The sequence below is a fragment of the Diachasma alloeum genome, unplaced genomic scaffold (genome assembly GCF_001412515.2).
Source record: "Diachasma alloeum isolate Michigan unplaced genomic scaffold, Dall2.0 Dall_scaffold_00339, whole genome shotgun sequence".
Lineage (NCBI taxonomy): Eukaryota > Metazoa > Arthropoda > Insecta > Hymenoptera > Braconidae > Diachasma > Diachasma alloeum.
Window position 1 is genome coordinate 787,771 of NW_021680478.1, and position 18,533 is coordinate 806,303.

At 37.3% G+C, this 18,533-nt stretch overlaps 2 protein-coding genes across 6 annotated transcripts in view; both read left to right on the forward strand.

Moving 5' to 3' along the window:
* LOC107040668 (M-phase inducer phosphatase) overlaps positions 1-14,668 on the forward strand; it is an 81,243-nt gene extending 66,575 nt beyond the window's left edge. Inside the window, exons 1-3 of one of the 4 annotated variants that reach the window (XM_015260854.1) lie at positions 8,505-8,741; positions 9,807-9,999; positions 11,557-14,668. In XM_015260854.1, coding sequence (XP_015116340.1) covers positions 8,692-8,741; positions 9,807-9,999; positions 11,557-12,975 — 1,662 coding nt within the window. In that variant the 5' untranslated portion in view covers positions 8,505-8,691 and the 3' untranslated portion in view covers positions 12,976-14,668. Of the gene's footprint in view, positions 1-8,504; positions 8,742-9,356; positions 9,470-9,806; positions 10,000-11,556 lie in introns of those variants that run through there. The other 3 variants (XM_015260856.1, XM_015260857.1, XM_015260853.1) reach the window with 3 other exon arrangements.
* A 1,093-nt stretch (positions 14,669-15,761) lies between these two features.
* Positions 15,762-17,894, forward strand: LOC107040669 (protein D2). 2 transcript variants are annotated; one of them, XM_015260858.1, is made up of 3 exons: positions 15,762-15,946; positions 16,214-16,462; positions 17,428-17,894. In XM_015260858.1, exons 1-3 carry the CDS (start codon positions 15,922-15,924, stop codon positions 17,778-17,780), a joined length of 627 nt encoding a protein of 208 aa, XP_015116344.1. In that variant the 5' UTR covers positions 15,762-15,921; the 3' UTR covers positions 17,781-17,894. The 2 variants fall into 2 exon arrangements, with proteins under 2 accessions (XP_015116344.1, XP_015116345.1); XM_015260859.1 differs by having other exon boundaries at positions 15,762-15,923.
* The last annotated feature ends 639 nt before the right edge of the window (positions 17,895-18,533 follow it).

Consider the following 18,533-nt stretch of genomic DNA (forward strand, 5'->3'; position numbering starts at 1 on the left):
CCCTCCATTTCATACACAAAACGACGTAATTTGCAAGTGTTTGAATGTAAATTCAAAAATATTTTTTTCCAACAATTTTATTGTCCTGATTTTGATTCCTCGGCCGCGAAGGGTTGACCCTCAGGACATTCTACACTCATACCTGATAGGGAGAGCGAGGGAATGGTCAGGGTATACTAGTATAAATGGGCCCGGGGTATAATGGTCAAGGCCAATAAAATATACTAGTGTGTAACCGATGGCAAACATATTGCGACATTTAAGATTTCAGTTATATTGGACCCATCTGCCCGCGATTTTTCTCGTGGCACGAGCTACTAGCTTTCTTATAATGCTGTAACATATGGGTGTATTCCCCCGCCGGAGGGAAAAAAAAAGATTTCACCCTTGGTAGACTCCTCTGCCAACCCCCTAAACGGCATGAACGCACCGGTCCTCGTAATTCGTTCTTCCCGGGGAGACCCTTTTTTTTCTTCTACCGATCATGGGATCGAATTAGAGGATCAATGTATCATTGATTTTTTTAAAGTCACTGGATGGTGATTATCAACGTTTACATTGGGAAATCGTTGGAGAGAGATATTAGCTTGCACTTTTTAACATTCAAGAATTCTTTTGAAAATATTCAAACGACCCATTTTGCCCCGGAAATATGCATTTTGTCAAAATTTTAATTATTATCATTTTTTTTCAGAAGAAAAAGAAAAAAATTGTGACAATTTTTTTTTTACTTGAGAAAATATTTTTGGCATTATCTTAAAAAATAATGGGGCAAAACGGGTCTTTGATTTGGAGTGAAAATTTTTCGGTCGCTGTAATGGAAAAAATTGCAACATTTAATGATTTTAAGGTCACATTCAGAAAAAAAAATGAATTCATAAGTTTTTCGTTTTTTTTTTAGGTCAACACACAAAATTGATTGTTGAATTATTAGAGATCAATAATTGTCATCTTTAATTTTTCATTTTTCATCATCCATTTTGCCCCATAATTTTTAAAAATTATTTATATTTTTACTTTTTAGAAAGAGAAGAACTACTTAAATTTTTTTTTTGAATTACGAAACTCATTTCTGTGATATCTTGAAAAGCAATGGGGCAAAACGGCTCATTTTTTTCTTCGAATTGAGGTGCAATTTGTTTCGATCCTAGAAGTGCAAAATATTGCAACATTCCATAACTAACTTTTCAGGCAAGAAAAATCGAATCCACAAGTTTTTCCATTTTTTTTTCCGGCGTCAACACCCAAAATTGATTGTCACCCATTAGTCCTCTCAAGATAAATTTATAACTACCCTTATCCCGAAGGGAAACCCTTCCCCAGCAGGTAAACCCCGAGATGTAATTTTCACGGTGAATTCTGCCGCATCCATAAAAAAAAACAGATATTTCCCGTGAAGCTGTGGCTAAACCCCACATCGTGTCTGAATCTCTTCCCATGATGTTCATCAAGTTCATGACCCCCACCGTTATGCCACCGAATCATCATCAATCCACCCATCCCAGGGGTTCGATAACTACTTTTTTCACCACTCTTTTTTTTTCTCTCCTTCACTTGGCATTTTCCCCGTCTCACTCACCCTCCGTGTGTCTCGTCCACATATCGCAGAATTACCACATGAGGACGAGGAAAAGGTGAGATACATCTGCGGCGGCTGGCAACGAAAATAATGGCGAAAAACGGCTAGATCCAGAGGGGTGGGGTGTGCGCTTGTGTATATACTTCACGCAACTTTTTACATGGGGAAGGTGTCCTGGGTAACAGATGATCATTATCCGTTTGGTGGAGACTTTTGATTTTTTTTCGGAAAAAATTCGGGGGGGTCATTGGGTCAGTGAAAAATCGAGGGCTTCTCATAAATTGGGGACTCGACCGCAAACTGTAAAAATATTTTCCAAATGGAAATTTCTCATATGGTCCCTGAAAATAAGCCATTTTGCCCGAGATACACTTTCCCCTATTTTTCAAATTCAATAAAACAATTTTTAACTTTAACACTATTTTTTTGGCAAGTTTTTTTTTCTTTCCAATCATAATTTTGTTGACGAAAAAATGTTTTTTTATTTTTTTTATTTTTTTGAGGTGGGGGAAGGTTGACAGAATAATTTAATTTATTGTTGACTCATTCAATAGTTAATTCATTCATTTTAGAATTGAACACTTTCAGGAACCGTTAAAAGTATAATTAGCCTTGAAATTAACGATTAATTAATTATCTACACATGACAAATGTAACATACATTCGTTGCCTCCATTTGCCTCCGATAAACTTTCTAGAATTTTTCCAATTCTACTCAAAATTTGTCATTGCAACAGTCATTTTTTTCTGCAAATACTTCTTCTTTCTCCAATAATTATTCTTTTTCTCTCATTTTTTTTATTCTTTTACGTAAGTTCCTTGGGGGAGGATTGAATAATAAACAATTCCACCCACTGTTGACGCATTCAATAGTTTATTTATTCATTTCACAATTGAATAATTCACCAAACCGTATAATTATCCTTGAAACTCGGGGTTAATAATTAATTAATTACCGACACATGTCAAACAAAACATAAGTTGACAGTGTACATACCTGCAATTCATTTAATACCTGACCATATGATGTCTAGCGCGTGCACATACGCTCCCATACCCACACAAGAAAGCAATTTAAAGTGCACATGTGTTTTTCCGTATCCCCAGTACGTTTATACCGGTATAGCAAGGGGGTAGCGCCCGTCGAGCCACCGGTATACAGCACACCCCAGCGACGTGGGGCACGCGTCACTATAGTTATCCAATGCTGTCTGTGCGCCCCGCTCAGCCATCTGCGCCCCCTTCCCCCCCCCCCCCCGAAATCAAAGACGACGGGGGGAGTTTCAGCGGTTGGCGAACTTGTGCGAATTTCTCAAGCTCTCGGGACTATTTTCCCTCCTCCCTGTGGATCAGACAGGTCGATACATCGAGTGAAAATCGACAATAAAAATTTTTATTGCGGTTTTCACCTTGTCATTCCGGTTTATAGCCCTACAAACACACCCCTGACGCGTCACAGAATAGAAGATACGCGGATAGAAGATAAAAATAAGACGTAAAAACGACAGGTTCAGTCGTAAAATAACAATGTACAAACATTGTAAGCGGGAAATTTTATCCGAGTATTTTCAAAAATACACTTGAAGTACTTTTTATCGCTGAGGCTAAACGATTCGTCTTTTCAATAATCTCTCGGGGCAAAATAAACTTGACTAGATCATTGAATGATTTAAATCTTATTGTCAAGCCCACGAAAGGGTCTTCAAAATGAAAAAAAAAGTTTCATTCAACCGATCTTAAATTATTAAATATTAAAAAATTGTTGTCTTCATTTCAATCAATTCTTCTTCAAACAAATCCTCATTTCATCATCACAATTAATTTTCAACCCCACGAAACTGTCTCACGTAATCCCTGAAAACAAGCCCTTTTGCCCCGATACACTTTCCACTATTTTTTAAATTCATTAAAACAATTTTTTATTTTGAGAATATTTTTTTCGTTTATTTTTTCATTTTCTTACGGTCAGAGAGGGTTGAGAAAACAACTTTATTAGTTGATGACTCATTCAACAAAATATTCATACATTTTTTGAATTCTTTGATTTCATTTCCACGAAAATGTCTTTAAAATGAAAAAAAAACCTTTAGTTTCACTCAATCGATCTCAAAATCATTGAACATTAAATAATTGTCTTCATTTTAATCAACTCTTCTAAAAAAAATCCTCATTTCATCCTCATCACAATTAATTTTCATCTTCCCTATAAAGTCAGAAAAAAACTCAAGCGAATTACAAAAAAAAATTGCGGTAGGGCATGATAAACCTCCCCTCCCCCATTTATAACCGTAAATGCAGCTGTACGTATAAATTCCATACGTTTCGCTGCGAAGAAGTTCCAGCTGACTCGTGGTCCCCTCCCCCTTTAATCTTGAACCCCACAAGATTCAATTGGTCTTTTTGATACAGCACCTACCTGGTACTCGCAATAATCGAATATCGGTGTGCGTCTCGTGCAGGCGAATTGCAAAAATGAGACCGACTCGAGTGCCCCCTCCCCCCCCGCCCCTCCCCAGGGAGGGAGGGGAGTCGCATTGTAGGAGTTAGGTACCCCCTTGAGTGACTCGTGGAACAATCCCGCGTGAAGGAACCACCAATGAGTACTCCATACTGTGAATGCGCCCCCCCTGTCTTCGTAGCACGGGCCGAAGGAGGAAAATAGTGAGTGAGAAGGGGCGATTAAGTCAAACGACAGCTGATACCTACCTAAATGCTACCTTATAACGTTTAGACATATTTCGTAGACATAAGTCAATAACGGTGGATATGAGGGGGAGGGGGGAGAGGAGTCCTTCGTCTTGCTGTGCGATTTTCCTCGCATCTTGGGGGCTGATTTTATTGTGAATGGACATGGGATGTGTTGGATCATCGATTGCCAGATGGAAGGTCATTTATTTGGGGGTGAATTGAGGCTCATCAGTGGGAGACTGAGAAATTTATCGGATTTCGGAGATTTGAATCAATCTATTGTAGAAACTTTTGAATTTTTCAATTTTCGGAATTTGAGGGTAATTTTAAGATTCAATTGAGTTATACTCATTTAAACTATTCATAGAGTCAATAAATTTATTTTTTTATAATGAAATGTTCCATTCTTTTATGCAAAAATTTCTTCTTTTTCCAATAATTATTGTTTTTTGTTCTTTTATTTTGTTTCCCTGGGGAGAGGATTGAATCAACAACTCCATTCGTTGTTGACTCACTTATTGATTTGATTATTGATTTGAAATGAGGATTTTTTACAGACGATTTGAATTTATTTTTTCAGCAAAAAGAAATTTCAAACTTTGAAATTTCCATGACTTGGATTTTCAAATTCACGGTGAAAATTTTTTATCTCCCTCAGCCTTCGAATTCCTCACCATCAAAGACACCCACCCCTCATCTCGTTCCACCACTCGCCTGAATTAATGACCCTCTCCTAAGTCCTGAATTGCCATAAAATACTCTTACTCATTCACTTCTGTCAATCAACTAACAATAATTCACTTCAATAAAATCGCGTACTCCGACTAAACCGGTTGAATTCAGCATTTGGCGGGAAACGAAGTGGCAACCGTTCGTCGAGACGGCAAACGAGCTCCTCATGCATAACTCGGGTCGTCTACGTGAAAATTATGGCTCTATTGATTTCGAATTCATCAGAAAATTCATTTCTCCTGTTGATGAGAATGGAAAATGGGCTTTTGTGGAGTACTTGCTATTGTAATCCCTCAGAGGCTGACCGGAGTTTCGGGGAGAGGCAGGTAGTCGCTGCCTCACGGCAAGTACCTGCGTCGAACTAGGCGCACACAGGGCATATACAAATCGTCGCCCGTGTATATTTACCATAAAGAGTCCCTCGCATTATGACATTCATTGTTTATTCAGCCCTAGAATTATCATTCCCTTCGAGGGAAACTGGCGTGTAAAGAAATTTGTGAGAAATAATACGTTGAGATCTGAATAATTGAATTTTAACTGTGCACCGGGGAAATGGGAAAATCCATACGTTACGTCAGCCTGGGAAAGATTTGTCATCTCCACGTTTGACACAACCGCAGACATATTTGGTTAGACCGCCACGTCTTCGATATTTTCACGGTCATTCGTCTTTCAGACTTCCACCAGACGACGGAATGAATAAAACGCTTTCGATTGGTGATTGACGGAGACGGTTGAGTGATTTCTGTTTGAACAAATGCACAAATCCAACCTAATTGGAATTTGAATTGACGGCGAGGGTGGGGAGAAGGCGATAATTTAGGAATGAAATGATAAAACGTATGGGATATTTTTTTTCCTGAAATAATTCGTTGTGAAGTCAATTCAATTTTTACAAAACTGGAATGTTGTAAAAATCGTTATTTCACAGTGAATTCGACCTTGAGGGAATTCTTAATCATTCAATTACATCTTCAAAGAGTAAATTCATCAATAACAATCTCGTATAATAAAATAGAACAAAATAATTGAATTTATTTTGAAATAAACGGAATTTCGGTTGAAAAAATGCAGAAGTCAATCCTCCACCTAATTATAATTTCAATTAACGATGAGGGTGGGGATAAGGCAATAATTTAAGAATGAAACGATAAAACGTTTGTGATAAGTTGAATGCCAATTTTATTTACAGTTTTTCAGTAAAATAATTCGTTATGAAGTCAACTCCATTTTTCCACAACAGGATGTTATAAAAATCGTTAATTGGGAGTGAATTCGACCGCGTGAATTCTATCTCGCATGACTTCTTAATCACTCAATTACATCTGCAAAGAGAGAATTTACAAATAAACATCACTAACAATAAAATAGAACAGAATGAGTGAATTTATACGGAAATTCAGACAGTTTTGTTTGAAAAATTGCAGAAGTCTGTCCTCTCCCTGATTATAATTTCAATTAAGGGCGAGGGCGGGGAGAAGTCAATAATTGAATATTTAATCCATCTCTTGCTTTAAAATAATTCGTGACGAAGTTAATTCCTTTTTTATAAAACTCTAATATTGTAAAAATCCCAGTGTCACAGTGAATTCGACCTCTCGTGACTCTCTAACCATTAAATTATATCTGCAAAAAGAGAATTCCCAACGAAAAAATTTCCAACAATAAAAACAAACCAAACAATTGAATGTATTTAGAAATGTCAAGGCAGGAAAACTTGACTCACTGATATTTCCTCTCACGTTTCATCACTCATGATTTATTTTCCGACATTCTCCATCCCTATTTCTGCAAACAATAATCCGCAAACGAGTACATAATATCCTCGCCACATACCGAGTCCACCCCTAGTTGTTTGTTAGAATCACGCCTTGTACCTGCCGTGTGAAAAACCTCGGGTAAGAAAAAAAATGCGAGGGTGTCTTCTCCGAGAAAACGATCAGGTGAGTTGCCATTGTGATTTCTCGCCAAGGATGTTGTGCCGCGGTGAGTCAGAAAAAGGAAGAATAAAGTGAAATATCTTGGGCGAAACTCTAGGGGTACCTGCGCCTCTCGCTGCACTCAGTCGGAGAAGAATGAAGAAACTCGCTGAGGGCACTCCTTCCTTCACTGAGACTTGAAGGAGAATCATTCATCTTTGGCCTTCATTAATTTCCCTTTTCACTTGTATCGTTAAAAAATCATCTTTGAACTTTAACTGTAGCTTAAAAACTCGAATAATTCATTTGTCAAATGTATGACAAGAGTACTAAATATCTTTCACAGGAAATATGAAACTCCTGAATTGATAATGCGTTAGAATTCCAGGAATCTCGTTTTTCCCTTTAAATTGAGGAATAAAAAGGGAATTCTGACTCTTTTCTTGCATTCCTTGATGCACTTATGCATTTTTTCGATCACTTCATGATTGAATGACTTGAAAAAACATTTATAAAATTAAAGAAAGCCGTATCACAGCAGTACTCAAAATTTTTCACACGAAATATGAAACTCTTGCATTGAAAATGCCTTGAAATCCCAAGAATTTCATGTTTCCCTTTGAATTGAGGATAAAAAAAGGAATTCATGAACTATTGATTCATTGTTTGTCTTCCTTGATGCACTTATACATTTATTCATTCATTTTATGACTGAATGACTTGGAAAATTATTTACAAAATTAAAGAAAGCCATATCACAACAGTACTCAAAATTTTTCACACGAAATATGAAACTCTTGAATTGAAAATGCCTTGAAACTGCAAGAATTTCATTTTTCCCTTTAAATTGAGGATAAAAAGAAGGAATTCATGAATTATTTATTCATTTTTGGCATTCCTTGATGCATTTATTAATTTATTTTATGACTGAATGACGTGAAAATTCATTTATAAAAGTAAAGAAAGCCATATTATAACAGTACTCAAGATTTTTCACACGAAATATGACACTCTTAAATTGATAATGCCTTAAGATCCCACGAATTTTATTTTTCCCTTTAAATTGAGGAGCAAAAACAGGAATTAAAACGTAAAAATCTTCCTCTCTCTTCTCCATTCCTTCATTCACTTTCAACTGAACTGAGAAAAAAAATAGTAAAACTGAAAAATTCAGTTGAAATTCAGCTATTCCCTTGAATTCTGTCCCTTTAAATCGGGACTAAAAATCAGTCCATTCGCCTATTTATTAATTTTTCCCACCCATCCCTGCCCTCAAGCGATTATTTATTCACTTTACGAGCGAACGCCCAAAAAAATAGTTCGTAAATTCTCGAAAAATAATGGCAAAACTCCGAAAAAACTGAATAAAAGAGGGTGAATTTGAAAGCGGTTTTAGACCCCCACCGTTAAAATACCAGAGCCCCCCCACAGTGGGACAACTCCTTTTGGCAGTGTGTGTGCCCTTAGATTTAGGCGGGACCCCTCAGCCCCGTTCATTGGTCCCGCCATGTCCCCCACCAGCGGCCGCAACTCTATAAGAACCCCGTAATCCTCCACACGCCAGCATTCTCAAGATTGTGTTCGTCCAGGCAACAACCCTCGAGTTACCGACAACTCGGGGTCTTGCGAATTTATCTAAACCCGTTGCAATCATCAAAATTAAACCGTACAAGATAAATTCTAATCCAAGTCAGCATTTTTACACAAAAATCTAGTGAATCTGTTTGGAATAATCGAACTTCATTGGTAAAAATTACGAAATCGTCGAGAATGTTGTGGGAAACAGTTACAGACTCTTGTGATGTGTGTCAATGTACAAGGTATGCATTTATGGAAATTCAAGTGCAGTGATGATTATTGTAATCCATTCAAATGCGGAAGAAAATTATGAATTAACAGAGAATTCAGAAGATGTGGAAAAAGTCGAGTCGATTCTGCGCTCAGTTTTTGGGAAATATCTCCGGATCTAGTTGAGATAGCAAAATTTTTGTTGAGACCTTTTTTGTAGCCCGCACTTTTCCCTACAAAAAAGGTCTGAACAATAATCTCGCTAGCTCCATTAGTTTCCGAGATATTTCGAAAAACCTGATCTGTGAAGTGAATGCGATTTGCCTCGTTTCACGTTTTTTGTTCATTTCTCTTGATTCATTTGAAATCTAATGGCAGGACCTAACACTAACGAGGGGAACTAATTAATTAACAGATAATAATAATCAGTCTTCAAATATTACTAAAAAAAATATGAATCGGATTTCCAAAGACATTTGCTCAAGCTTGAAGAACTCAAGGAATTTTCAATTACATCGTCTTTTTAAAATTTGTTATCTCATCAGTTTTATTTCCCAATAGTCAGCAGTTTGAATGAAAAATACCGCGTATCACCTACCGCTGCAATGCCGTACTAACCCCCCACCCGCCTCAGTTGCGCGCCAACCTCCACCGGGCTAGTGAGTCTCGTCCTGTGAATTCAGTAAAAAATCCAAAAAGTGCGTGTTTATGAATTAAAAAATTGGATTGTCGATGTTCAGTCGATGTAATCGGACCATTGGTACATAACGAGTTCATTACAACTGCACTTTTTCATTGAATAACGTGCACTCTTGCGAAATCATCGCATGCTTGACCTACTAATTTATTTCTTCGTGTGATTTTTACTCTTCTGAGCCTTTTATCAGTGAAATATTCTCTGAAAAATTACTTTCCCGTAAAAAAATGATCAGTTTCTTCTGAATATTTTTTGTCAATCTTTTTGGAGCATCGGAATGTGTTGAGGTTATGCTCACATCCCGCGTTTTCTTGTTTACAAACTGGAATTTTTTTCCGAGGTGAAAGTTGATCGAATTGTCCTGGAGTTTAACGGGTTTTTTTCATTTTTGTTGTTTCAGACTCTTCAAAAATGTATTCAAAATCAAAAGTACCCCAGAGGGTGCGGTGAAATCTCGATTGAGGGGTCGTCGGCTGCTGGGCATGGCGTCGCGACGCCTCAACAGCCCCGAGCCGAGATCACCACTACAGTTGATCAATAAAGAGAATGGAAGCGCACCCTGCAGCCCACACCAGTCAACGAGTCCACTGAAGGTAAGGAAGTCCATTTGAATTTTATAAATTTTTTTATTATGGTAAACAGGTCAATTTCTGGACGGGGGATAATTTCTGGAGATTTTAACTTCCATTGAATATTCCGTTAATAAACTGACGATTGGACTGATTATTTCACCTTTCAATAATATTAGGGGAGGTTGGGGTAAAATGGACACTTTAGACATTTTAAAAAATGTTAATGACGGGTTGAAATGTTGATAAAATTTAATCATTTTTTCTTCATTGCAAAGAACAATTCTTTCCCTTTGTGATGAGCCTAAACTGAGCTGAATTGATAAATTTGTTTCTGAGTTATGAGTAATTAAAACAAAAGTCTAAAGTGTCCATTTTAGTCCACTCTCCCCTACTCGTGTATAATCATGTGATTAATTATTTTTTGATCGACATTTAAGGAGAGACGGAACCCCTTTGTCTACATAAAATCTTAGAATTGGGTTTTCTCCTACATTTATTAATTTTTGCCTATGAAATTACTTTATCGACTCGATTATCGCATTGTTGAGTTAATAAAGTAGTTTAATGAATAAAAAATAATAATTGCAGGAGAAAACGCAATTTTAAAGATTCAAAATAATGGAAAAAATGGGAAAATTCACGGGAGAATATTCTGAGTATGCTGTAGCATTGAATATTCTTGCACATTTTTTTCGTTTCACCCCCCCTGTGATCTACAGACGAAACACCTTAATAAATAAATAAAAATACGGTCCAGAAATTAGGGCCTTTGGCTGCATTCAACTATTTCTTAATTTAATTATTTTTTGTTTTGTAATAAACATTGAAGGTATGGAAGCCATCGTATCGCCATTTAGGTGATTCTTTTATTTTAGATCCTACCACCAAACTCGGATTTCCCTTAACCGTCCAGCAATTGTTCAACACAAGAGAAAATTCTCAACGGAAAATTCAATAATTCATGAATTAAATCATTTTTTTTTTCGGGAATTTGGAAATCTGTTGGGGGACAGGTGTTGCGGATTTGAATACATTAACGATTTTGATTATTTGGAGACTGGGATTAGATATTCAAACGAATTTTCTTTAATTTATTCAACACCTTGCATCAATACTTGGAATCAAGAGATTTTATCGGCAGTTTCTTTATTTGCCTGGAATTTAATTTGATTTGTTAAATTTTTCAAAACAAATTGTTTTTCTTTTTGTTATCGTATTCAAGTGAGAGATGTCTCTTAATGTTTCATAATTTTCTGAAAATTACTTCAGGCTTGTTAAAATGAATAATTGAATTTTTTCCAAAAAAATCAAATCCATTCCCTATTTTTTTTAATCAGATCGTTTTTTTCTTTCCCTAAAAATATTCAATAACTAGATAATTCGATGAATATAACAGTCACCAAAACTCCATTAAAAATCAGAAAACTAATAATTTCCAGAAGATGCCTTCACCCCATTCTGAAACTATAAACAATCAAATTTTCTAAAAAAAGCTATGAAATCAAACTGAGTTTATAATTCCCCTTCATCACAATGAGTAAAAAATCATCCCCTGACGTGTCATTAATTATCATTCAGATGCCCTCGACAAAGTCTCGCCTCCCCCTGGAGGACTGTGACCCAAACAGCCAGGACAGTGGCTACGGTGCGAGTTTCACAGACCGTGAGGACCTCTCAAAATGTCCCTCGAGCTTCAGATTCGCCGAGCCCCTGGGTGTTGCCCCGAAGAGGATGTCCCTGGACTCGCCAATTCGTTCGTCCCCCTCCTCAAAGCGTCCCTCAAAGCTCCTCATGAAGAAGCTCTCCTCAGGCTACGAGTCAACCGAAGACGACTTCAACGATCTCCTGGACATGGACACCTTCATGGAGCCGACCTCCTTCCCCAACGACCTCAACAAGCTCCTCTCCGGTGAGATAATCCCGACGATGGAGAGCCTGGAGAAACCGATGGAAACCGACGCAGCCACAACCCCAGAATTCGCGAGGACAAAGCCCCTGGGTATCAGACGCTCAGTCTCCATAAACGACGACAGACTGATCTGCAGAACCCCCCCAATGTCTCGAGTTCGTTCTTGCCTGTTTCGTTCACCCAACGCCACCTCCTCAACATCTCGATTGTCCTTCGACGAGAACAGAAACTCCCCCTATCCCTCTCCCACACACATGAAATCCTTCAAACGTCCAGAGCCTCCAACAGACTGCAGTCCAATACTAGTCAAACGATGCAAGAAGAATCACCTGAGGGAGACTGAGATGTCCCCCACGTCGTCACCACCATCTCCATCATCTTCATCCTCGAAATACACCAGACACATGCTGCAGAGGAGTCACTCAGAGACAGAAGCCCACGCCCACATTAAATCAGCAGTTCACAGGAGCACAACAGACTCAGATCTGACTGGAGACTTCAGCAAAACCTGCATTTTACCCCTGGCTGAGGGACACCACGAGGACCTCAAGTCCATCTCAGCTGAGACATTATCTGCATTGATGAGAGGAGAGTTCGGTGAGTCTGTGGGCTCGTTTAAAATCGTGGATTGCAGGTATCCCTACGAGTACGAAGCTGGCCACATCGAGGGGGCATTGAATCTTTACACTAAAGAATTGATCGAGGAGTATCTGATGAATCCACTGACCCAAACACCTGAGATCCAGCCGGACAGCAACAAGAGGAACATCATTGTTTTCCACTGCGAGTTCTCCTGGGAGAGGGGCCCCAATCTCTCTCGATACCTCAGGAACATCGACAGAAAGATGAACAAGGAGCATTATCCTGCACTGCATTATCCTGAGATCTATCTGCTTCATGGGGGGTATCAGCAGTTCTACCAGCATCAGAAGCCTCTCTGCAGTCCTCAGGGGTACAGGCCCATGACCCATCCCGATCATGAGGCTGATCTCAGGAAATTCAGGAGCAAGAGCAAGAGCTGGCAGGGGGAGAAACATCGCACCAATGGACTCTCTGCGAGGGCTAATCTCAAGAGACTTGGATTGTAAATATGTTTAGAGTCAGTTGTGATGAGGTACAACGTGGACCTTTTTTAGTCTCGTGAGATGTTTGATTCTCTGCGGTAAAGGCTGGAGATATTTCGATAGGTTCCAGACACTGAGAAAACAACATTGTTTTTGCCAAATGTTCGTTTACTCGACTGGAGAAATGCGAATTTGAAAAAATATAAATCCTCTTGAGTCATTCCTAGAAGAGCCTGATTAGATTTCAATTGTGATAAACATGTTGATCTAAATGATGACTATGGTGCACATGATAGTGGATGACCTCCTCTATTGATTATCCATTTTCCCTAAATTTTTTATTTTCTAGCGGACAAAATTTCCCTTGATTTTTTAATTGTTGAGGGATAATTATTCAGGGAATTCACTCAAGGTTATAACTATCATAATCATCTAGAGCAATATAATTGCGATAATTGAAACCTAATGAGAATTACCTGTTAACGATTCAATTCTTGAAATAACTATTTCTCCAGTAAATGGATATTTGACAAAAAAAAATTTTTTTCTCAGTGTACACTGAGAAAAAGGGATTTTGAGGAGGGAGTTTTTCACGTCAATTAAGAAAACTATAGCTTGAATTTTTTCATTAACGATATTGATTCATGACAAGAAAGTACGAAAATATTTTGGATTTAGAGTAAAAATCTTGAACAAATTGATTCAACTAGAGACACCACTTTCTTGTCAGGAAATAATTGTCCTAGTCTTTGGGACAAGTGCAAAAAATCTCGATTGGAAGTTTTTTTTTCCCAATTTGAGAAATTTTCTCTTGAATATTTTCAAGCTAAAGGTACACTCCTCAGAGAAATTTGTTTCCCCTCAGTGTTGTTGTTTGGACAAATCCAGAGGTGAATAAAAACCACGTTTCATGAATTCACAACTGAATTGGTTCCAGATGCTGGCATATTTATGAGGCTAACATCATAACAGTGCAAAATAGATACATTAAACTCTCGTCCCTTTGTAAATATAGTAAATAATTTTGAAGGAATTAAGTTGAGAACAAATGATCTAGTACAATTGAACAAAATGCGCTTATTTCTGAATTGTTGATTAGCACATGGACACTTAGAAATGTCTCAGAGTAGCATTCAGATTTTTTTTTTCCACTTGTATATAAGAGTTATATTCGGGTAAAGAGAACATTGTACAAACCAGTACTTTAATTTAAATGAAGGAGAAAATAATGCAATAGCCCATAGCTGAATCCTAGGGACGGCTGGGCCTTTCGCAGGGCTGCTGGTAATCGTGGACTCGTCCTCGTCGTAGATATATATTCTAATGCTTCCACATGTAAATTAGGGCGGGCATCCCACTGTACAGAGTTGACAGCCGTTTACACAGATTAATATCGAGCAGCCCTGTCATGAGTTCATGTTTAGAAGGAAAAAAGGCGATACATTTTTTTCAGATTGTCTCAACCTCCAATGAAATATCAAATTAAAATTATATCATCTTTTGTTGCGTAGAAGTCACCTCCCAGACTTTTCAAGTCTTCATTTACCGCTTACAATGACTTTTGTGTCATTATTATTATTATTTTGTTCTGGGTTTTTTTTTTGAGCGATTGGCCAAATACTGATTAAATGCGAAACTTTGTAATGGGAGGTTTATTGTGTATAAAGTATTTCATGTTCTACGTAATTTTGAATAAAAAATGTGAAAAAATAACTGACGTTTTGAGAATTCATTGGATTATTGATTCATCAGATTCATTCATTTATTCAAACTTTTTTTTATGAGAATTAAATTTTGTTAATTCATGGGGGTGGGTGGGGCAAAATGAAACAGCCGAAAAACGACTATTTGACTTATTTCAAGCAAAAAGATTTTTTTTCATTACCTTTTGTTTAGTAACTTTTTTTATTATCGGGAGTACAGATGAGAATAATGTTTTATTCGTCTTATATTTCAATTGATTACAATTCAGTTCATTAGATTAGGCCGATTACACTTTTTTTTCATTCGATTGAAATTCAGTGTCATTTTCCTATTTCCCAATCTGGGTCTCCCCCTGGGCCTTTCTCTGGACTTTGGATTTTGCTGTTTCCTTCAAATCTTCTCAATAATTTTCCATTCTACCGAATGGAAAATTATTATTTTAATCAGTGCTCCCCATAATAAAAAAAGTTAATAAACAAAAATTGATAACACAAATAGTTAAAAAACATTTCTTTGCTTGAAAAGCGTCAAACAGTCGTATTCTTGACTGTTTCATTTTGCCCCACCCCTCCCTAATTAAAATAATTTAAGTAAAACAGTTTGAGTCGATTTTGACTATTGGCCGGTTTTCAGTGAATATCTCGAAATCTAAAGGAGATAGCCAAATTTTGCTTAGAACCTTTTTTACAGCCCTCAATGCGCTCTACAAAAAAGGTCATTACAAAATTTTCGCTATCTCCCTCAGATTCGGAGATATTCCTCTTGTATACAGTAGTATGTATATACCTGTCGATAAGTCAGCTGAGAACTACGTCAACAATTTTTAAGGCTTGTTTTAGACTTTAGACTAAGACGTCATTTATTGAAATCATGCCAATTGTTCGAAAGATGTTGATGTTTTTCACTAATTTATGTTTTTCTCCTCAATTTTTTTTTTCATTTTGCTCAACAAGAGGAATTTTGTTGAGATTCTTTTTCACCACTGAAATGATTTAGGTAGTGCAAAAAGCGAAATGATTTTGTGGAGATGGTACCGGTTGCCGGCTGTGCGTAGTAGACTCGCGCCGGCAACACTGCAGCCAATCAACAATCCACTATAATCAGTGGGCGCGTTTCGCAATCGACGTAGTAGCAGTAGCAGTACTGCAACCCTATCTAATTTTGCTTTACTGCAGCTACGGTAGTTGATTCCGAAACAAATACCTCTCGAAACTTCGCAGTCCCATAACTGCATTGATCCCATTATTCTCGTGTCCAAGGAGCAACATGTCAGTCATTTTTATCACCGCAAGTAATAATAACAATAAAAACAAAAGCATATCTAGAGTTCAGCTTTCTTTTCATGAAAAATTATAAAATAGAAATTCAAAGTTTAAAATAAAAATTCAAAACTTTCCATTGCCTGATGGTGGATTTACTCGTTATTGAGTCGCATTTTATTGCATGAAAGTAATAAAAATTGATCAAAACGACGAATCGAAATTAATCCATCATTAATTAGTCTGCCCGCCTGATAAATCGTCTGGTTTTTGTTCTAAAAAATACTTTTGCACTGCAGCAACGGCTGTTAATCGACTCATAGGGAATATTGGAAGCCATTATTTTTCGACAATGGCACAAGCCCTGAAAACCCACGAGGTAGTTCCCGATGTGATTGATCAGGTTCCACCGGCTGTCGTCGACGTTACCTATCTGAATAACCTCAAAGTTGAGATTGGCAAGGAGCTCACTCCTACCCAGGTGAAGGACAAGCCGGAGGTCAAGTGGAATGCTGAGGCTGGTGAATTTTACACTCTATGCATGACCGGTATGTTTCAATCGATGAAGGAATTGATCAAGTAATTTATTTATCAATTCATTTATTCATTCATGAAGATGTTATTCACTTCTTGAATTTTTTTATGATCAATTTTTATGTTTGAGGAGAAAATATGAGACCTTTTTTGCAGCTGGCGAAATTTTTCAACACAAAATCCCTTTAATACTCAATTAATTGATCAATAATCCATTAATTCATTCATTAACTCATTTAGTCATTTATGAAGATGGCGTTCACCTCTAGAATTTTTTTATGTTTGAGAAAATTAGAGAACTTTGTTGTAGCTGGCGAATTTTCCTCACAAGAAGATGCCTTTTATATTCAATTAATCCATCTATAATCCATTAATTTAACTCATTTATCCATTCATTAATCTTTCTTTCATCTCTTCAATTTTTTTTCATGTTTCATTCTTCTCTTTTAGTGTGTAGTTGGTAATTGACGAAATATTGAAGACTTTCTAGTGACGGTGACGTCACATCTGCCATTGTATTTCTTAATTTATTTATTGAATGAGAGGTTTGAGTAGAAAATATGAGACCTCTTGTTGCAGCTGACGAAATTTTCAAACCGGAAAATAACTTTCATCTTTCACTTCCCATTAATCGTCTCAAGTGATACAGCATTTTTTTCAATTACGCAATTATTTCAATAATAAGTTTGAAGTTCTGACGTTTTCCTCTAAAATCCCTCAGTTCCGAGATAATTGCACAATTAAAAAGCTCGAATTATCTCCATAATGAGCAGTTTTAGCGGAAAACATTGTTAAACGAAAGCCCCTTGATATCTTTATCAAGCGATTTTGGGGTGAAATTCATGATGAAGAGAGTTCAAATGAAAAAGAGAAGATTAAAGATAAACGAATTGAAGAGAAACGAAGGGAAAGAACAATGATGTAATAATATGAAGGCATTTGCCCCTGAAGTTTAAAGTTGAATTTCATCCTCTTCTAGATCCTGATGCACCATCCCGCAAGACTCCAACATTCCGTGAATGGCACCACTGGCTAGTGGCAAACATCCCCGAGAACCGAGTATCCGAGGGTGAAGTGCTCTCGGACTACATCGGCTCAGGTCCCCCCAAGGACACTGGTCTCCATCGCTACGTGTTCCTCGTGTACAAGCAGCCCGGAAAACTGGTATTCGACGAGAAGCGCCTGACCAACAGGAGTGGAGATGGTCGTGGAAAGTTTTCCATCAGGAAATTCGCGGAGAAGTACAAGCTGGGGCAGCCCATTGCTGGAAACATGTACCAAGCAGCATGGGATGACTACGTCCCAATTCTCTACAAACAGCTTGGAGATTGAGTTCCACACTTCCATTGATTTTTTGATTATTTTTTTTTATTCTTCCTGAGTGACAATTGTCGTGATCATATTTTCAAATTTCCTCCATTGATAATAAAATTCTCAAGGAAAATACGTTCGTTTTTTATTATTGGCGACTGTAGGGGAAAAGAATGTTTTGAACATATTTTATTTTTATTTTGAAGCCGTCAATTCGTTAACATGACTCTTAAGTTTTTAATTATCTAAGTAATCATCAATTGAAATGTTCAAATTCTGAATTATTTTATTAACTAGGATTCGTCCGCACGCTCCGCGCGCGTATGTCCTACCCCATGGGGCTTAATGTTTGTCAATTGCAGTGAATAGTGTTATATTAAATTTCTGCAGTGTATATCAAGTCTTCCGAAGAAGTTTTCGGAATTTATTCTATTCTTTTATAAATGATACATCCACTGTGACGTTTTTGGAAGCCGATCTATTCGGCGTATTGTGTCATTAGATTTTTTATTTGACTGATTTGATTATTTTTTTGGTTATTGCTGAGTCACATTTGTCAGGATTATATTTTCATATTTTTTATATTGATAATTGAGGGTCATGATTTGTCTAGGTTTAGCTGGAGGGATTTCACTCTAATATTCTTTAATTGTTGACGGTTAAACAGCCCCTATTACCCCACTCTCCTTGCAAAAAAAATCCCCTGAAGAAATGAATTAAATCGCAATCCAAAAGAGAGGATTTCAGGAAAGAGAGGAAAAAATAGGAGTGTAC

Coding starts and splice junctions, on each gene's coding strand:
- LOC107040669 (XM_015260858.1), top strand. CDS start 15,922: ATGTCAGTCATTTTTATCACCGCAA. Junction 15,947..16,213: donor AGTCATTTTTATCACCGCAA/GTAATAATAACA, acceptor TTTGCACTGCAG/CAACGGCTGTTAATCGACTC. Junction 16,463..17,427: donor TTACACTCTATGCATGACCG/GTATGTTTCAAT, acceptor ATCCTCTTCTAG/ATCCTGATGCACCATCCCGC.